General features: G+C 38.2%; 2 protein-coding genes across 6 annotated transcripts in view; one reads left to right on the forward strand and one right to left on the reverse strand.

The window, feature by feature from the left end:
* LOC141571665 (uncharacterized) overlaps nt 1–4,316 on the reverse strand; it is a 21,387-nt gene extending 17,071 nt beyond the window's left edge. Inside the window, exon 1 of one of the 2 annotated variants that reach the window (XM_074333085.1) lies at nt 3,737–4,316. The gene's annotated coding sequence lies outside the window, so the exon portion shown is untranslated. Of the gene's footprint in view, nt 1–1,019; nt 1,417–3,736 lie in introns of those variants that run through there. The other variant, XM_074333083.1, reaches the window with a different exon arrangement.
* FBXO9 (F-box protein 9) overlaps nt 4,310–16,294 on the forward strand; it is a 27,493-nt gene continuing 15,508 nt past the window's right edge. For 2 of the 4 annotated variants that reach the window (XM_074333079.1, XM_074333082.1), the window contains exons 1-6: nt 4,310–4,713; nt 7,892–7,978; nt 10,293–10,446; nt 12,378–12,437; nt 13,884–13,983; nt 16,049–16,179. In XM_074333079.1, the coding sequence (XP_074189180.1) occupies nt 4,711–4,713; nt 7,892–7,978; nt 10,293–10,446; nt 12,378–12,437; nt 13,884–13,983; nt 16,049–16,179 (535 nt within the window). In that variant the 5' untranslated portion in view covers nt 4,310–4,710. Of the gene's footprint in view, nt 4,714–4,929; nt 5,058–7,891; nt 7,979–10,292; nt 10,447–12,377; nt 12,438–13,883; nt 13,984–16,048; nt 16,180–16,294 lie in introns of those variants that run through there. The other 2 variants (XM_074333080.1, XM_074333081.1) reach the window with 2 other exon arrangements.

Raw genomic sequence — 16,294 nt, forward strand, 5'->3', positions numbered from 1 at the left:
CAAATAGATAAGAAGGCCTTGAAGATTCTTTACCAAACAGCAGCACTTTCATTGTTTTTACAAAGTATTTCAAATGTGCATATTGATGCATACGTTAACTCCTAGCAAAGCTAGCATATAATTGAGACACAAATTCTCAATGATTTATATGTTGACTACACAAATTTAAAGCTCATTTTAATTTTATTTCCCGCAATAGTAATTCACTATTGGGGCACATCCAGGAAGCCCACTCATTGGAAAAGGTGAGAAATGAAAACTGTAGCTATTAAACTTCTATTACTACAAAGAGTGCTCTAGGCCAAAATTAACACACACACACACACACACACACACAACTGCCAATACCTTAGAGAAATCTAGCCCTGTGTGCAAAATTCAGGGTGGTATTCTCAGCACAGTCGAGCTTTAGCAAAAGCAGATCTTTATTTAAAGTGGAAATGAACAGTGTTTTCTACAGAATGATGCATTAAACTACTTTTATATTTAAAAGTAAAAGCCCTCAATGTTAGTGTCAAAGTCAGCTTTAAAAGCTGCATTAAAAAAAGAAACTCTTGTTCTGGAAAATCCTGCAACATCCCTCTCATAACATGTTCTCAGATTAGTAAGCAAGAAATCAGAGCAGAAAGAAACCCAGTGAAAAATGGTTGCACATAAATGTGTGAGGATTCTTGCTCAGAGCCCTTGCGGGACAGCCAAAGGCCTAGTCAGGAAAATTCCAAGAGCAAGTCCTCCACATGCTACTAAAGGGGCTTCATATCGGGTACGAATCTTTCCCCTCTTTAACACTAAAAGGTAAACACCCATCAAAATCTTCCAGACTCCGAGGAAAAGGGAGTTTTCATGACAAGAGGGAGAGACCCACATGACCGTAAAGAGAAACTACAACCCATTAACCTCTCCCTCCCCTCTCCGATCCTCCACTGCTCCACGGGACAGGGGTCCTTCCGTAGCTTCAGTCCAGCACCCCGAGTGACATGTCGCCCGACAGAAGCCCCTAAATCCCTGACCCCACTTACTGGCGAGGTGAACACAGGCGGGGGCCCGCTCCTGCGGTGAGCGCAGCTCCTCGGCAAGTGGGGCGCAGCAGCCCGCTCGGGAACGGGGAATGGGGACGATCCCTGCTAGGAGAAGCCGAGGCGTCCGTGCAGGGACGCCCGGGAGGTCCGGCGAGTCGCACCGGCCGCGCAGCGCATGGTAGAGCAGCAGGAACCCGGCCGCTCTCCAGCCTCCAGCAGGAAAACAAACAAAAGGCAGGGAGGCTTCTAGTGGGGACGACTGGCCGCTTTCCCTGGGAAAAGTTACCCTGCAGCTCCCCTCGCTGGCCCTGCGCGTCCCTGCACCGCGTGCAGGCCTCCGGAGGCGCAGAGCCGGGGCGCGGAGCAGTTGCGCTCCAGTCTCGGCTCGACGCCTGACTGAGCCCAGGGAACCCTGCGGCCAGCAGCTGACCATGAACGCGATCTCTGCTCCAAACGCACGCCTTATTGCATGCAGATCGGCTGCATCAAGTATCAGGATTTAGAAACGGTAACCGTGGATGGACGTTCTAGGGACATTTCATTACAGGTACTCATGGTGAAAACATTTTTCCTGGTTTAAAAAAAATGTAACTGAGGTTTCAAGACATTGTGAGGGAAATCAATGCCACTGAATTGTACACTCAAAATTGTTAAGATGGCAAATTGTATTATATATATATTTACTACAAAAATGTTTAAAATAAAGACGCAATTGACTGCCTATTAGCATTCATTTGAACTTTAAGAGTTTTTATATTGTTAGCAACTTTAGTTTGAAAGACCGGACTGTTATCCAGGTAGGAAACAGACTAGATAAGCTCTACACAACAGTTGTCTTCTATAACTTGTTATATGAAATCTAACACTTAACACTTTTTAAGCACATTCACTGTGTCATAAATTATATTGTAGACATTACCTTAAGTCATCTATATAATGACTGGCTCTGAAGGGCTTTGAAAAAGAAATTGTGTTAAGGTCCTTGATTTAAATTTACATAATTGCCCCAAACCAATGGTTCTCAAACTTTAGTTGGAGGCATCAGATGATGTATTATAAAAATGCACACTGGAAACCTACATAATTTTACTAACCAATGTCACCCCAATAAATTTAATAAAAATTTTAAACACACACGCACACACACACACACACACACATACACCAGATTGCTCTGCTGATGCTGCTGGTGAGGGAAACCACATTGCCCTAAGCAACACAATTTTATTTAATAAAGCAGTAACCTTTTTACACACTGTGGATCTTTCTCTGAGTTTAAATTCCCCAGCCACTATATCAATTTTCTCTCACTATTTTTATGTTTGAATTCTAAGAATTGAAGACAGATAGTTTTTTCCTAAAAAATCTGTACAAAAGACCTGCATTCCTCTCTCCTCTTGCTCCTGTTGAAGAAACCTGCAAGATACAATAGAGTGCAGCTTTCTTAGACTTCCTGTCCTAAATGGGAAAGGATCACCTGGCAACTTGGCAAACGTATAACATTCATCTACCTTTGTGCTTACCTATACAACACAAAAACCCTGTGGAAAATGAAAAATGAATGTCATTATCAATGAAAAGTTAGGAAGACATATCTTACGTTACTACCATGAAAAATGATTTTTAGAGTATCTCAAATTACCAGCTTTCATCAAATTCAGTTGTCCAAGCAAGTCTACCTAGCAAATAGAGGGACTATCTTTGTCTACTTGAACAAGGATTCACCGGTTAGTAAATGGCTTAGGTCAGTAGTTCTAGCCTGGAGAAAAATCACAACCCTATAAATATAATATGATGAAATATCACAGCCCTGGGAAGAGGTCTAGTAGATACTAATCTAACATAGAAAATTAGTAGCTATGAAACCTAATAGCGTTTTAATAAAAAGTGTGCTCAGTTTATCATTACAAATACTAATTATTACTTTATTAAACTTTATTGTTTATTTGCTAGCTTAACAGAAACCATTGTGCAAATTAACCAAGGTATCTTAAATTAGCATTCAACACCTTTAACGAATAGAGTAGTTCCAAAAATGTTTTAATACCTCATTCTTCATTTGCAACACTGATCTTCTGTATTCATGATTCACATATATAATTTTCTTCTATTTTACGTTCTCATATCTAATCCTCCAGATTTAAATTTCAAAATCTTTTTAAAGAAAACATTGGGAGGAAAATCATCCTTAAAAGACCTCAACCCTAGAGTCTCTTTTAAAAACTATTAAATTTTTGGCCTCCATTAAACATAAAGTTACTTTTTATAGGTACCTGATTCAGGGTGCAACTAAAAGCACACTCATCCCAAGGTGCATCCTAATATTAAGGCAGCGGTTGGGCTTCCATATTGTAGCTCACCGTTCCGTCCCCGCCGCCCGCCCCCTTTTTGCCTCTATTTTTCTGCCGAAGATGTACCGCATTTCTAAGATCTCCAGAATAAAACAATATTTAAGAGATTTAAATTCTGTTAACTCGCTGAAAGTAGGGTCTTAGAATCCTGATGACCATTAGCACCTGGTACCTAGTAGAAACTAGAAACTCCATAAAATGTTTGCTGAATGACGTATGTAAGTGGCTATAAGACTAGAGGCTTTCATAGAGCTTGCAAAATTCCGTATTTAAAACAATGTAAAGTGTGTATATTGCCTGATAAATAAGAGCGCCTTCCGGAGATGTGAAATTAGGTATCTGCGCTTTAAAAGGTGGGGCAAGTACCTTGTGTAAGTTCCGGCGCTCCACGCGGAACAGCAGACTACAAATCCCAGAGTGTCTTCCCGGCGCTGTCTGGGCAGGACTCGGGTTTCAAGGCCTTGTAGCACCTACGTCCTTACCCCATTGCATGATGGGATCTGTAGTGCGATTCCTTGCGATCGCTGAGTTTCCTTTCCCCCAGCTGCTCTCCTAAATGCATCTTTTCCTCAAACCCCAGACCCGTGCTTTTAAAAAGTTTAATCGTTTTAACAGCCTGTGACTGTAGGCGAGTTTCACTGTTTCCCTGCATTCCTGGCGTGGACTACAGCTAGAGTCGCCGAGGAGCGTGCAGCGAGCGTAGTTTGATGCTCATAAGGGCTGCTGGCCTTAGGGTCTCAACTCTTAATTTGAGTTAAACAGACATTTTTGAGTTGACGCTTTTTCAAGTTTGCATAAGTGTTCATTGAGCCGAATAAGTGGGTTGGGTTTGGGGTGCAGCCAATTGGTGACACCATGCCTAGGCACACAGTAGGCCCACGGCCGCTCTCCCTCTACTAGGCAGCAAGCGCCGCGCGATGGAACGGCGCCGCGTACGCAGGCGGCGGCGGCGGCACTGCGCACGCTCGGTGCGCCGGCGCAGGTTCCCGCAGCAGAGGGGTAGATCTGCAGCGGCGTCCGGGGTCTCCAGCAGGGACGACGCTTTGGTTGTCACACAGTCTTCGGCTTCGGCTGGCAGCGGGCGTCCCTCCGCTCTCCGTGTCCCCTGCCGCCGCTCCAGCGCGCCCCGATCTGGCCCCCTGCCCCGCGAAGATGGCTGCCGTACGCCGGGCCCGCAGTTACTGCCGCTGCCTGGTGCGCTTCTCCGACCGAGAACTCTACTAAGCCCCGCTGCAGCAGACAGGCAGGAGTAGACGCTCAGACACCCAGCACACCTCCTCGGGGGGCGCTGCAGAGAGGGCGCAGAGAGCCCTTCGATCGCGGCCGCCCGGCCCGCCAGCATGGTAACCTGAGGAGGGGGCAGGGCATTATGCGATGCGGGGGTGCAGTGTGCAGGAGGTGCCAGGCCTGGGGGAAAGTCCCAAGGGAGCCGGACGAGGCTGAGAGGAGCGGGAGCGGCACGGCCGCTACCCATCAGGATCTCTGGCCTGAGAGGGAGTGGAGTGGGTGCCAGCCTTGACCGCTCTCGGGGGTTTTTTGTTGCTGAACCCCTCAGTCGGGATTCGATGTGAAGAGAGCGGGTTTGCAGGACGGCCGAGAAAAATGCCTCTTCGCGGCTCGCTGAAGACGTTGAACCAATCTCGCCCCTCTTGAGGGATTTTATCAAAGGCAGTGAGCATAGATTGAGGTGAGCCGTCGCAGCCTCTGAAATCCGGAGGGGGCCGTGGCATGCGGAGACACTTGTTGATTGCGCCTCCTCTGGAAAGCCGTGCCCACAGGCGATTCGGGCCCGTGTAGGAGGCCGTGAGTTTAGGACGCACCTGACCCGTGACGCGCCAGTCCCCTGGGTAGGGTATTGGCAGGCAGTGCTGGCGGTTGGAAGGATTATGTCTCACCCCACAGCAGTGAGGGCCCGAGAAGCATCAGTGCGGTCCAAAGGGAGAGTCTGAGCTAAACTCCAGAGATGGACAACGCAAATTCCATAGGACTATTGCATGCTGGAATACGTAGTCTGCCCTATGCCGCCTTTCTTGGGCTTTGACTAAATTGTCCATCCCAGAAACTATCTCTGGATAGCGTTGCATGAATCAAGGGTAAAATGATACCAAACTAATTAGCTTATAGTGCACACGTATTTATTGGTTAAACGAATAGCTGAATGAATTTATTAATCTGGAGGATAGAAGAACTAGTAATTGACTATGCCCCTAAACTTTGAAAAGTAGTTCTCTGACCAGGATTAAGCACTTAACTTTTTATGTTTCGTTAACCCCATAAGTAAAACAGGAGTAAAATGATGAAGACACGAGCTACTCAAGTGAAGGGTGAGGTTTAGGTCAAACTTAATTAGGAAAAATAAAGTGAAAAACTCTGGGTGACAGCCAAGTACCTACTTATTTCAGGTGGTATTTGAGTTGAAAATTGTAGTAAAACCCCAAATTAGATAGTTTCTTGTTTTTATCATACTGTCAGAATCAAAGTAGTAATGGATTAGAACTCTTATTGTGACACAGGAGATCAGGGAAGAAGAAAGATGCTGTCTGTACTATAGGTTTCCTGTTTCCTCATTTTTGAGACATGCATCATATATCCACGTGGCATTTTATTTGTTAGTTCAACCAATTTTTTTGAGCACCTATTATCAACCTGGCATAGTGCTAGACCCTGGTACAATACTAAATAATCTTCAGTATAACCAAACCTGTAAGGTAATTTGTGGTAAAGTTAGTCATAGAATGTCACATATGGAAAATGACCTTAAAGGTCTCCAAATCCAACACCATTTCTTTACAGGTGAGACCGCTGAGGCCTGGGCAGACATTTACAGTGAATCAAGCAATATATTTGGCCTTCTAAGGTTACAGAGATGACTGAGATATGATCCCTGTTCCCACCCAGTGCACTAACTAGCAAAGAAACAAAAAGAATCTCAATACAAGTTTTAAGTGCTGTGATACAAGCACAGTGTAATGGGAAAACAGGAGGCAATTAAAAGAATCAGAAAATGCTTCCTACTGGGATGATTCCTGAACTGCATCTTGAAGGATGAGTAGAAGTAGCCAAGTGAAGAAGCAGTCATTCCAGATGGAGAGAGCAAGCAGCATATGAGCACGGAACTGGAGTGAGCAGGGCTCTTGAAGGCTGTTTAGAATGACCACTAGGCAAGAGGTGAAGGCTGTTACTAAGAGGATACCCTAGAGAACTCAGATCTCCTCCTATTAGCTGTACTTAGAGTTCACAGTAATAAAGCGGACTCTTACTTGAGAGAGAAACACACTTCTCAATGGGATCTATAAATTCAAATTCCTTATTGTGTATTTTCTTATTAGTGATGTTCTTAGTAGAGAAAGCTCCCAGCTTAAAGACTCAAAAACAGAAAAGTATCTGACAATAATAGGCCAATGCTTACATTTTCCAGTTTTCTGGAAGTTCATATGAGTCTCGGCCTCTCCCAGTTATTTCTTTGCTGATTTAGCTTTTACAGTGGGCCAAGCACTTTACCATATACTAACTAGTTCAGGTTTTAAAGGCACCTCTGCTTTAAGTCTGGTTGCCAGAGATAAGATAGGAAATGAGGCTTGTTTATGTTGCGCTGTAAAGTAGTACAAGTATATGTGGTTGCCGTATTCCAATATATGTGTTAATACAAACATTTTTTTCCTGGAAACAAATTACAACTAAAATTGGCAATTGTGAAACTTACTATCTTTGGAACGAGTTAAATTAAATAGGTTTTATTATTTTTGTTTCTAACTAACCTTCAAGGTCATTTCCCTGATTGCCACATTTCTTTATGGAACTGAACACATTAAGTGTTGAGCAAGTCCCATTTGCTAATAAGTCTATTAGCTAACAGACTGAACTTACACAGTATTTCATCTTCACTGGAAGGTAGGGTTCAGTTTAATTTAGCAAATATTTATTGAGAGCAAAAGGATAAAATGAAAGGAAACTGACCTGAGATCTCTATTAAGCTCTATTAAGCCAGGCATAGTAATTCCATCCCAACTTTATTCCACTTTAAGTTAATCTATTAAAATGTTGATTTATAAAACACATAAAATAAAAGGGGCTTCTTTACAAAAACATCCACTTTCTATGTCTATGAGCTTTCCTAGTACATTTAAAATAGTAATAAAATTCATATTCACATATTAATATGCCAGTGTGTAAAAGAAGGGAAATCCATATATGGATTATACATAGTCTTTTAAGTGATCCATGAAACAAAAATTATTTGCTGAACTCTATACCACAACTAAATGTCATTTTCTGAAGCAAAGTTGTTCTTTTCAACCACTTTAAACTAGAGCCCCGTGAAGTGGTTTATTCTACAGTATTAAAAAATTATAAAGTGTCAGGTTTTTCTGATTGGAATCATTAAACTTACTGTAAAGAAGGTATCTAGAGAGAAACAACTATATATTTCATTGGGTAAGTAGCTGAATAGGAGATGTAGTTTTCAGAGGGAAACTGATGTTTGTATATTCCTGATCATTATTTTTGTTCTTTTTCCCTCAGGCAGAAGCTGAGGAAGATTGTCATTCTGATACTATCAGAGTAGGAGATGATGATGAAAATGAAAGCCCTGCTGAAACAGATCTGCAGGCATGTTTCTTCATTGTGTATTTAATTCTTATTCCATCGTTTTGCATACATATGCAAAAATTGGTCATAATTGTGAGGATTTATAGGTTCTTATTTGCATTGAATTTAACTATTTTTATACTCATCTATGGAATACTTAAATTATAACTATGTTATGGATTTCTTTTTCTATAAAAAGATATATCAATAATTGCTGTTATGTAGTTCAATGTATGAGTTTAAAGTGTCCACACCTGGGTAGGCTTAAGCATGACTCAAAACTCATCACTTTAAAGTAAAAGATTGACAGATTTGACCTAAAAGTTTAAAATTTATATGTATAGCAAAAAACATCATGAATCAAGAAAACTAATCAGCTGTATAAACTATTTACCATACATGGGCAGAGGATTGATAGCCTCAGTATATAGGACAGTCTTTATAAATTAGAAAGATATGAATGGACAACTCGTGGAAAAAATGATATAAATGGCTACTAAACATTTGAAGAGATAATTAGCCTCATTGATAATTTAAAAAATGCAAATTAAATCTACAATGAGATTTTTTTTTTTTTTTTTTTAATTTTCAAAAGAGTTTATTTGAGCCCAAACTGATGACAAATGGCTGGGAAGCAAGATCTCCAGTATTCCCAAGATTTTTTTTTTTCAAAACGATCAGATTGGTTGGTAGTAATGCCCGTTGCCGTACAGGCTGTGAGAACACTTATGCAGTGTACATGAAAGCATAAATTGCTACAGCTTTTTTGGAAGGCAGAGTTGCAATATGGATCAAAATGAGAAACATACATTCCTTTTGAACCAGCAATTCTACTTCCAGGAAATTAATAATGGGGAAAGTGAGTAAAAATAGGTGTACAAAAATGTTTATTATAGCATTGTTTATATGGAAAAATGGAATACAACCTAAATATCCATCACTTGTGTTAATGATGCATCCATATAGTGAAATACACTGCAGCCATTTCAAAGGATGAGGTAAATCTTTGTGCATTGAAATAGAAAAATATTCATTGTAATTAGTTAAGTGTGTCTTACTGAATTTATAAGCTTTATAATATTTATTTGGAAGGTGTCATCTAGTAGACATTAAAAGTGCTGCTAAAGATTCTTTAGGTGAGAGGTATGTGTGTTAGATGTAGGAAGGTAGGAACCAAAATCAAAGCAGTATACAGAATGTAGAGAAAAATTATTTTTAAACTTAATGTATATATACCTTTTTTTAAAAAGCCAGCACTAATGTACACCATCCTATAGGAATGGCCACCTTTGAGAGGAGGGGCATCCTGGGTTGGTTCCCCGGAAAGCAGACTAGGAGGTGGAGAGTACCATGTAGGAGATTTTTTAAGCAGTGCTCTTGGGATCAACAAACACCACCATCAGGATATAAGAGGGTGGCAAAAAAATGGATACACATTTTAAGAAAGGAAAAACCTGTATTAAAATTGTAATATGCAATGTATACTGATAACAAAAGATGAATACAAGTCACGTGTAGACATTTTTGTGGCACCCCCGGTAGAACTGTTTTGTCACATCCACGGGAAGGAAGGGAGGGAAGCCAGAGTTGGGGTGAGTTGAGCTACTGTGTAGTCTTAATGGACCGCTGTAGCTATTCCTGTGGAAGTTCTGAGGATGGAATAACCTTTTAGAGCCTGCCTTTTTTAGTCACTGATCACTGTTCATTGGTCAGTCATTGGGTAGGGCTCACCTAGGAAGGGAGTTAGGATCTTGCTGAGACAATAGCCAAAAGGGCTGACAGTGGAGGGCTGTTTTTTGGCAATACTCCCCAGAGCTGGGGCAGTTAGTGCTTTATTCTTGAAGGGGCATCTGGGCAGCACAGCAGAGTCCATCACACAGAGGACTTCACTCTTTCTATATTTAAAAAAATGTTAATGCTATATATTAGAAAAAGTATTTACTTTTTTAAAAAGAGAATGGTTATTAAAAGAAGTACTTTGGGCTCACTTACAAAATTTTTAGCAGCAGTCTTAACATCTACTAGGTGATGTATACCAAGTAAACAAATGTTTGAAAGCATCTAAGTGGTGGCTTATATTTTTGATTCTAATTAAAATTTGGTTTTCCCATCCCGTTAGATGTTTCCCATATAGACACTCTTGTTTTAGGCAAATTTTCATGATTTCAAAGTTTTAAGCAGAAAATTATTTTAGAAGATAATAAGTGTTTAATGGTATTAACTTAGTAATTTAAAAGACTATATATATGGAAATTGACGTTGGACCGATTGACAAGTTGTTCCAGAGTTGAGCTACTCTTCCTTGATGAGTCCTAAAGTACTTTTCTCCTCTTAGGCACAACTCCAGATGTTCCGAGCTCAGTGGATGTTTGAACTTGCCCCAGGTGTAGGCTCTAGCAATTTAGAAACTCGATCTTGCAGAGCAGCAAGAGGTTCTTTTCTGAAAGCAGGGGAGACCAAAGGAAAGCAAGAACTGGCAAAAGAAGAAAAGTTAAGTATTATGGGCATTGTACTTACACAAATTTTGACAAATATACCAGTTTATCCATCCCTCACTACTTCTTCTATATACTTTATGATGTCACCACTCCTTATGGGCTTCTGTCCTGCAGGTATACTATCTTCATGGAACTGTCTTTGGTAATTTATAGACCCCTGAGATTCATCTGGTGTCTAAAAGATTGATGCCTCTGAATTTATTACAGAAGCCCAAAAGAGGGAAAAAAATTACTCAAATATTAACAACGTTTCAAAGTCTAAATGTAGTATTTTGTTATATTTTGAATTAAATTTATAGTGATGCATTCATCATTTCCTTGTTCTGGAATATTTTGAAAGTGCTCACACTGAAAAAATTTTGAATGCTGTCTCATTGTTCACTTCTTTCCTAGTACTTATTCACATGAAGTGGGCATGGCACACCATCTTACTTTTCATTCTATTCCATAGAGGCTGTCATCTTTACAGCATCAGATCCAAGTTTTTGTTTACAAGCAATTTGCCGTTAAATAATTGACATTACCATGATAACTAAAAACTTCCATATTCATTTTGTTTTATTTTAACTTTGAAACAGTTACAGATTCAGAGGTACTGGGATGTCCCATGCACCCTTCTCCCATTTGCCCTCGATGGTGGCATCTTGAATAGCTATAGTACTAGGAAATAGACATTGGTACAGTCCACAAGGCTTATTCAGATTTTTCAGATTTACAAGCACTTTTTTGTGTGTCTGTATATAAATAGTTCTGTGCAATTTTATTACAGAACTGTAATAAAACAGAACTGTTTTGTCACCACAGGGGTCCCTCTTGCTGTACCCTTATAGCTCGTTGTACTCTCTCTTCCCTCCCGCCTAGCTAGCCATTCCTAGCTCCTGGCAACCACTAATCTGTTCTTCATTTCTATAATTTTAATATCCAAAAATATTGTGTAAAGGGAATTATACACTATGTAAGCTTTTGAGGTTGGCTTTTTCCCTGAGCATAATTCCTTTGAGCTCCATTCACATTGTTGCGTGTATATCAGTAGTTTGTTTCTTTTTATTGCTCAGTAGTATTGCAAGTTATGGATGTACCGCAGTTCTATTCACTGGTTGAAGGACATTTGGGTTGTTTCAAGTTTTGGGCTCTTATGACCTGCTGTGACTATTCCTGTGCAGATTTTTGCATGAACATAAGTTTTCATTTCTCTAGCCCAAGAGTGCAGTTGCTAGGTTGTATGGTAAGTGTATGTTTGGTTAAAAGAAACTGCCAAACTGTTTTCTGGAGTGCTTGCACTATTTTATGTTCCCCCCAGCCATGCAAGAGTGATTCAGGGTCTCATCCTCACCAGGATGTGTTGTCATTACTTTTTCATTTTAGCCATTCTGATAGGTGTGTAGTAATACCTCATTGTAATTTTAATTTGTATTGCCCTAATGTTTAACGATGCTGAATATCTTTATATCCTCTCTGTGAAATAACAGTTTGTCTCTTTCTTAATTAGATTGCTTATGTTTTTACTGTTGGTGTTTTGAGAGTTCTTTTTGCATTGTAAATATGTGTTTCTTATAAATACTTTCTGTCAGTTTGTAACTTGTCTTTTCATCCTCTTTACAGGGTGTTTAGTAGAGCAAGTTTTTAATTTTGATGAGGTTCAATTTATCAGCTTTGGATTGTGCTTTTGGTGTTAAGTATAACAACTCTACCTACTCTTAGGTCTCTTAAGATTTTCTTTTTTTTTTCCCTAAAAGTTTTACATTTAAGTCCATGGTCCACGTTCAAGGTAATTTTTATGTAAGATGTAAGGTTTAGATCAAGGTTCATTATTTTACCTGTGGATGTCCTATTCTAGTACCGCTTGTTGAAAAGGTGATATCCTTCCACTATCCATACTCACTTTTAATACTAATTTTCAAAAATTGTTTTTCACTGTTTATAGGCTCGAGAACTCTTCCTAAAAGCAGTAGAAGAAGAACAAAATGGAGCTCTCTATGAAGGTAAAAACTCAGAGCCCAGGATCATATTTGTCATGACATGACATTCCTGAGTAACAATGCTGTTACTGACCAAATTTTTTTTTACCAGAATATATTTGGTATAGAACATCTGTCTCCTTGTATCCTAAATTGTTTTTAAAAAAATCAAAAATAAAAGCTACATTTCTACATAACCTGTCTCCTTCCAAAAAATATTGCTCGGAAACCTCATCATATTCGTAGGATGAGTAAAATAATCTTTTTCTACATTTAGGTTTTAGTATTTATTCTTCATTATTAAAAGTCTTGAAAATATTGTCACTCATTTAAAAATAGATAAGCTTCTTTTATAGGTGAAAGTACTTCATAGAAGGGGAATATTAAAGATAGATTGAGAAATATATACATGTTTTCTAAGTTCTCATTTACATTATATATATGTGTATGTATATATATATATTCCATATATATATGGAATACCCTTTAACTAATTGTTTGTATTATTAACCTAATAGAAATGTGTAAGTAAACAAAAAGATGGGGCTGTTTACTGTATTGGGGTTTAATTTTGTGATAGTAAAGCTAATAATTGGAGCATAGGAAAGATACTTGTGCTTGGATTACTTGAAAATGCCCCCAAAATAACATTTTCAGAACTATTGCATTTATTTGCAAATTTCTCCTAGTGATAATTTTTACTCTGAGACATTAAAAGGGTCCAATTAATATCCCTCCATAATTTTCATTACTTTGTGAGAGTCCCATCTCCATTTAGTATACGATGATTCACCCAGAGTAAAAAAACATGGCAGAACATACTGAATTGAATAGACTTCATTTAAGGGAAAAAAAAAACTAGTTGGCCTCTACATCCCCAAGTTCTATTGGTATATCTCTGTGGAAAACATTATTAAATATTGTAACTAAACCCCCCGGGCCAGGAGTTTTAACTTAAAAACAAACAGGTTTTAAAGGTTCTTAAGTTAAATAAGAGGGAGCTGGACTAATGGAAGTTGGATTTGAAGAATAAATTCCAAAAAACTCTTCTCTTTATTCCACCCATTAGGGAGCATTTGATTTTCCTTAACTCTGCGTCCTAGAAAGAAAAGTTTGCTTAAAAGTGTTTTTGTTGGGGCTACAGCAATTGCATTTTCAAAGTTTGAAGAAAGACAACCACCTGCGATCACTTTTAACAAAACATAAGAAACTGAGTCAAAAGATGGGAAGGGCTACAAGATAAGATAAAGTGCAACATCTTAAGTTTCTATAACATGTTAACTTTAGAAAAAAGAAATATTATTTTGGATTAGTAAGGTTTGGAAATAAGTTTGTTCACTGAACTACTGTTGCATGTAGAAAAAGGAAATTTGACTGTAAAAAAAAGTTACCAAATTAAACCACAGTTAAGGCTAAGGAAATGACAAAAATGTGTGGTCATAGCTAATTTAGCTTTATTTCTTCTTTTAGCCATCAAGTTTTATCGTAGGGCTATGCAACTTGTACCTGATATAGAGTTCAAGATTACTTATACCCGGTCTCCAGATGGTGATGGCGTTGGAAACAGCTAGTGCGTATATAATTTGATAGACAGTAATACATAGTTTGTTCAAGTTAAGAGTCTTTGCCCTGTTGTTTTAACATGTTAAGAAGATGGTGCTAATTTCGTTAAGTTACATAGTCTTTAATATACAGATTTGTTTGTAAAGTTGTAGAAATTTTTTAATTAGGGAAATTTTAAGATTAAAATATAGTAATGCACTTTTTAAACAGACATAAGAAAAATAAGGTGATGAAAGAATTTTTTTTGTAAAAGCAGTGATTACTGAAAAGAGTAAATTAAAAGGCCTATTTCAACTTTCTGAAACCTGCTTAAAGTCAAAACTGTTAAAATGTAATTAGATCCAAGCTAAAAAAATGTTAATAATGGTTGAAATTGGGTTATGGGTACATTATGGGATTTCATTACACTAGTCTTTCTCCTTTCATATATGTTTGAAACTATACATTTTTTTTTTTAAAAAAAAGGCTTTTCATTTTATTAGGAAAATGCTAAATTGTAACAAGACATTGTTTATTATTCTCTGAAGGTATGTAGGTAGAATATAATAAGGCTAACATTGGTTTAAGAGCACAGGTGCAAGATAGAAGCACGCCTAAAAGAAACCACATTTCGTTGTATAGATGCCACTTGAATCAAAGTCATGAAGTAGCATTGATGGTTTTATATGGACACAGATCAAGAGAACATATTTTTAAATCCATACCTTTGAAGCCGTTTGCAAAACAATTATAAAATTGTTTTGGCTTAATTTCTTTATCCCCCCAAAGCCCAATTTGCTGATATTAGAATGGAAAGGTGTATAGACTCATGAGACCATGTCAGGTTTAAAATGTGCAATACATAGGAAAATAGAGTTTTGATAATGAGATATTATCTACCATATTACATTGTTACCTCTGTCACAAAATAATTAAGAAGCTGTCTTCGATAGCTTATGTTTATTGCCAGTGTTTGTAACTGCTTGTAGTATTAACACTTAAGCTTTGGGGAAACCATATTGGAAACATCCCAATGATGTCAGTATTAATTACCTGTTTGAATTTTTGGGCTAATAATGTTGTTCACCGAAATTAGGTTTAACAGTGTAAAGTAGTTCATACTCATAAAGAATCATTTGGGCCTTTTCTAAGCCTTTTAAAAATTTGGGTACAGTCATTTAGACCCTGGTCTTAGCCAGATTTATAAATAGACTCCAAGTGCTGTTAAGAAGGTTTGTATTAAAACATTAGAGAAACATTTCTTTTCTCTGTAGTCCCTTTATACAAACCCAGATGCTATGAAAGTTCTTTAAGGATACAATCGTTTCTTTCTGTTATCAGATCTAATGAGGCCTAAAAGTCTCTTTGCTGTTCTTTTGCCTTCTGTAAAACATTAGTGCCCTTGAGTCTATCTAGCCCCATCCACAGTCTCCCTTTGTTATATTATAATAAGCCCTTCCTGGTTTTCTAACTTCATCCTTATCCAAGCATTTTTGTAAGTCTGATCATTTTTAAGGTTACTTTCAGCAAAAATGGAAAGCTAGATACTTTTCTAAGAAATCTTAAGTACATATTTATTTATATTAGTAGATGATTTGTGAACCCTGCTAAGATTTTTAAATTACACACTTAACCTCTCTAAAGAAAGGGTGATAAGGCACATCTGTTTGAAAACCCTTGGTAAGTAAGAACCTCAGATGACATCTGTATATTGATTTTTATCCAATTAGAATGGATTATGGGCACTTAAAAGAATATATTTATATAAGATTTTTAAAATCATTTGAAATTATCTGTTTCTCTAACACATGAAATCTCTACAATAAAATGAATTAAATCTCAACACCTGTATCCCCAAAATTCTAAGTCTTTCTGGATGGGAAATAATATTGCTGAAGCTTTTTTATTCAAAAGACTTGGTATGGTACTCCTTTGCAAGGCAGGATAAGTTTTTACCACATCAAAGAAAAGAGTAAGAAGTTTGCTTTTAGGTGACTTTTTCAAAAGATTTGAAAATATAAGAAAAATCAGTTTCTAAGCTTTATGTTTGTAGACTGAGGCACTTAGTTTATTCACCTCCCTTCTTTTTTCAGCATTGAAGATAATGATGATGATAGCAAGATGGCAGATCTCTTGTCCTACTTCCAGCAGCAGCTCACATTTCAGGAGTCCCTGCTCAAACTGTGTCAACCTGAACTTGAGAGCAGTCAGACTCACATATCAGGTGTGAATTGGTGCTTGTTATAACGCCATGAGAAATACTTTCAGCTCAGATTTTCGTTTTCCAAACTTAAAAGGTCAGATAACTTGCCAGATAATTGCTCTAGTTCAAAATATGG

Source organism: Rhinolophus sinicus, linkage group LG05, assembly GCF_036562045.2.
Source record: "Rhinolophus sinicus isolate RSC01 linkage group LG05, ASM3656204v1, whole genome shotgun sequence".
In the NCBI taxonomy this organism is placed as follows: domain Eukaryota; kingdom Metazoa; phylum Chordata; class Mammalia; order Chiroptera; family Rhinolophidae; genus Rhinolophus; species Rhinolophus sinicus.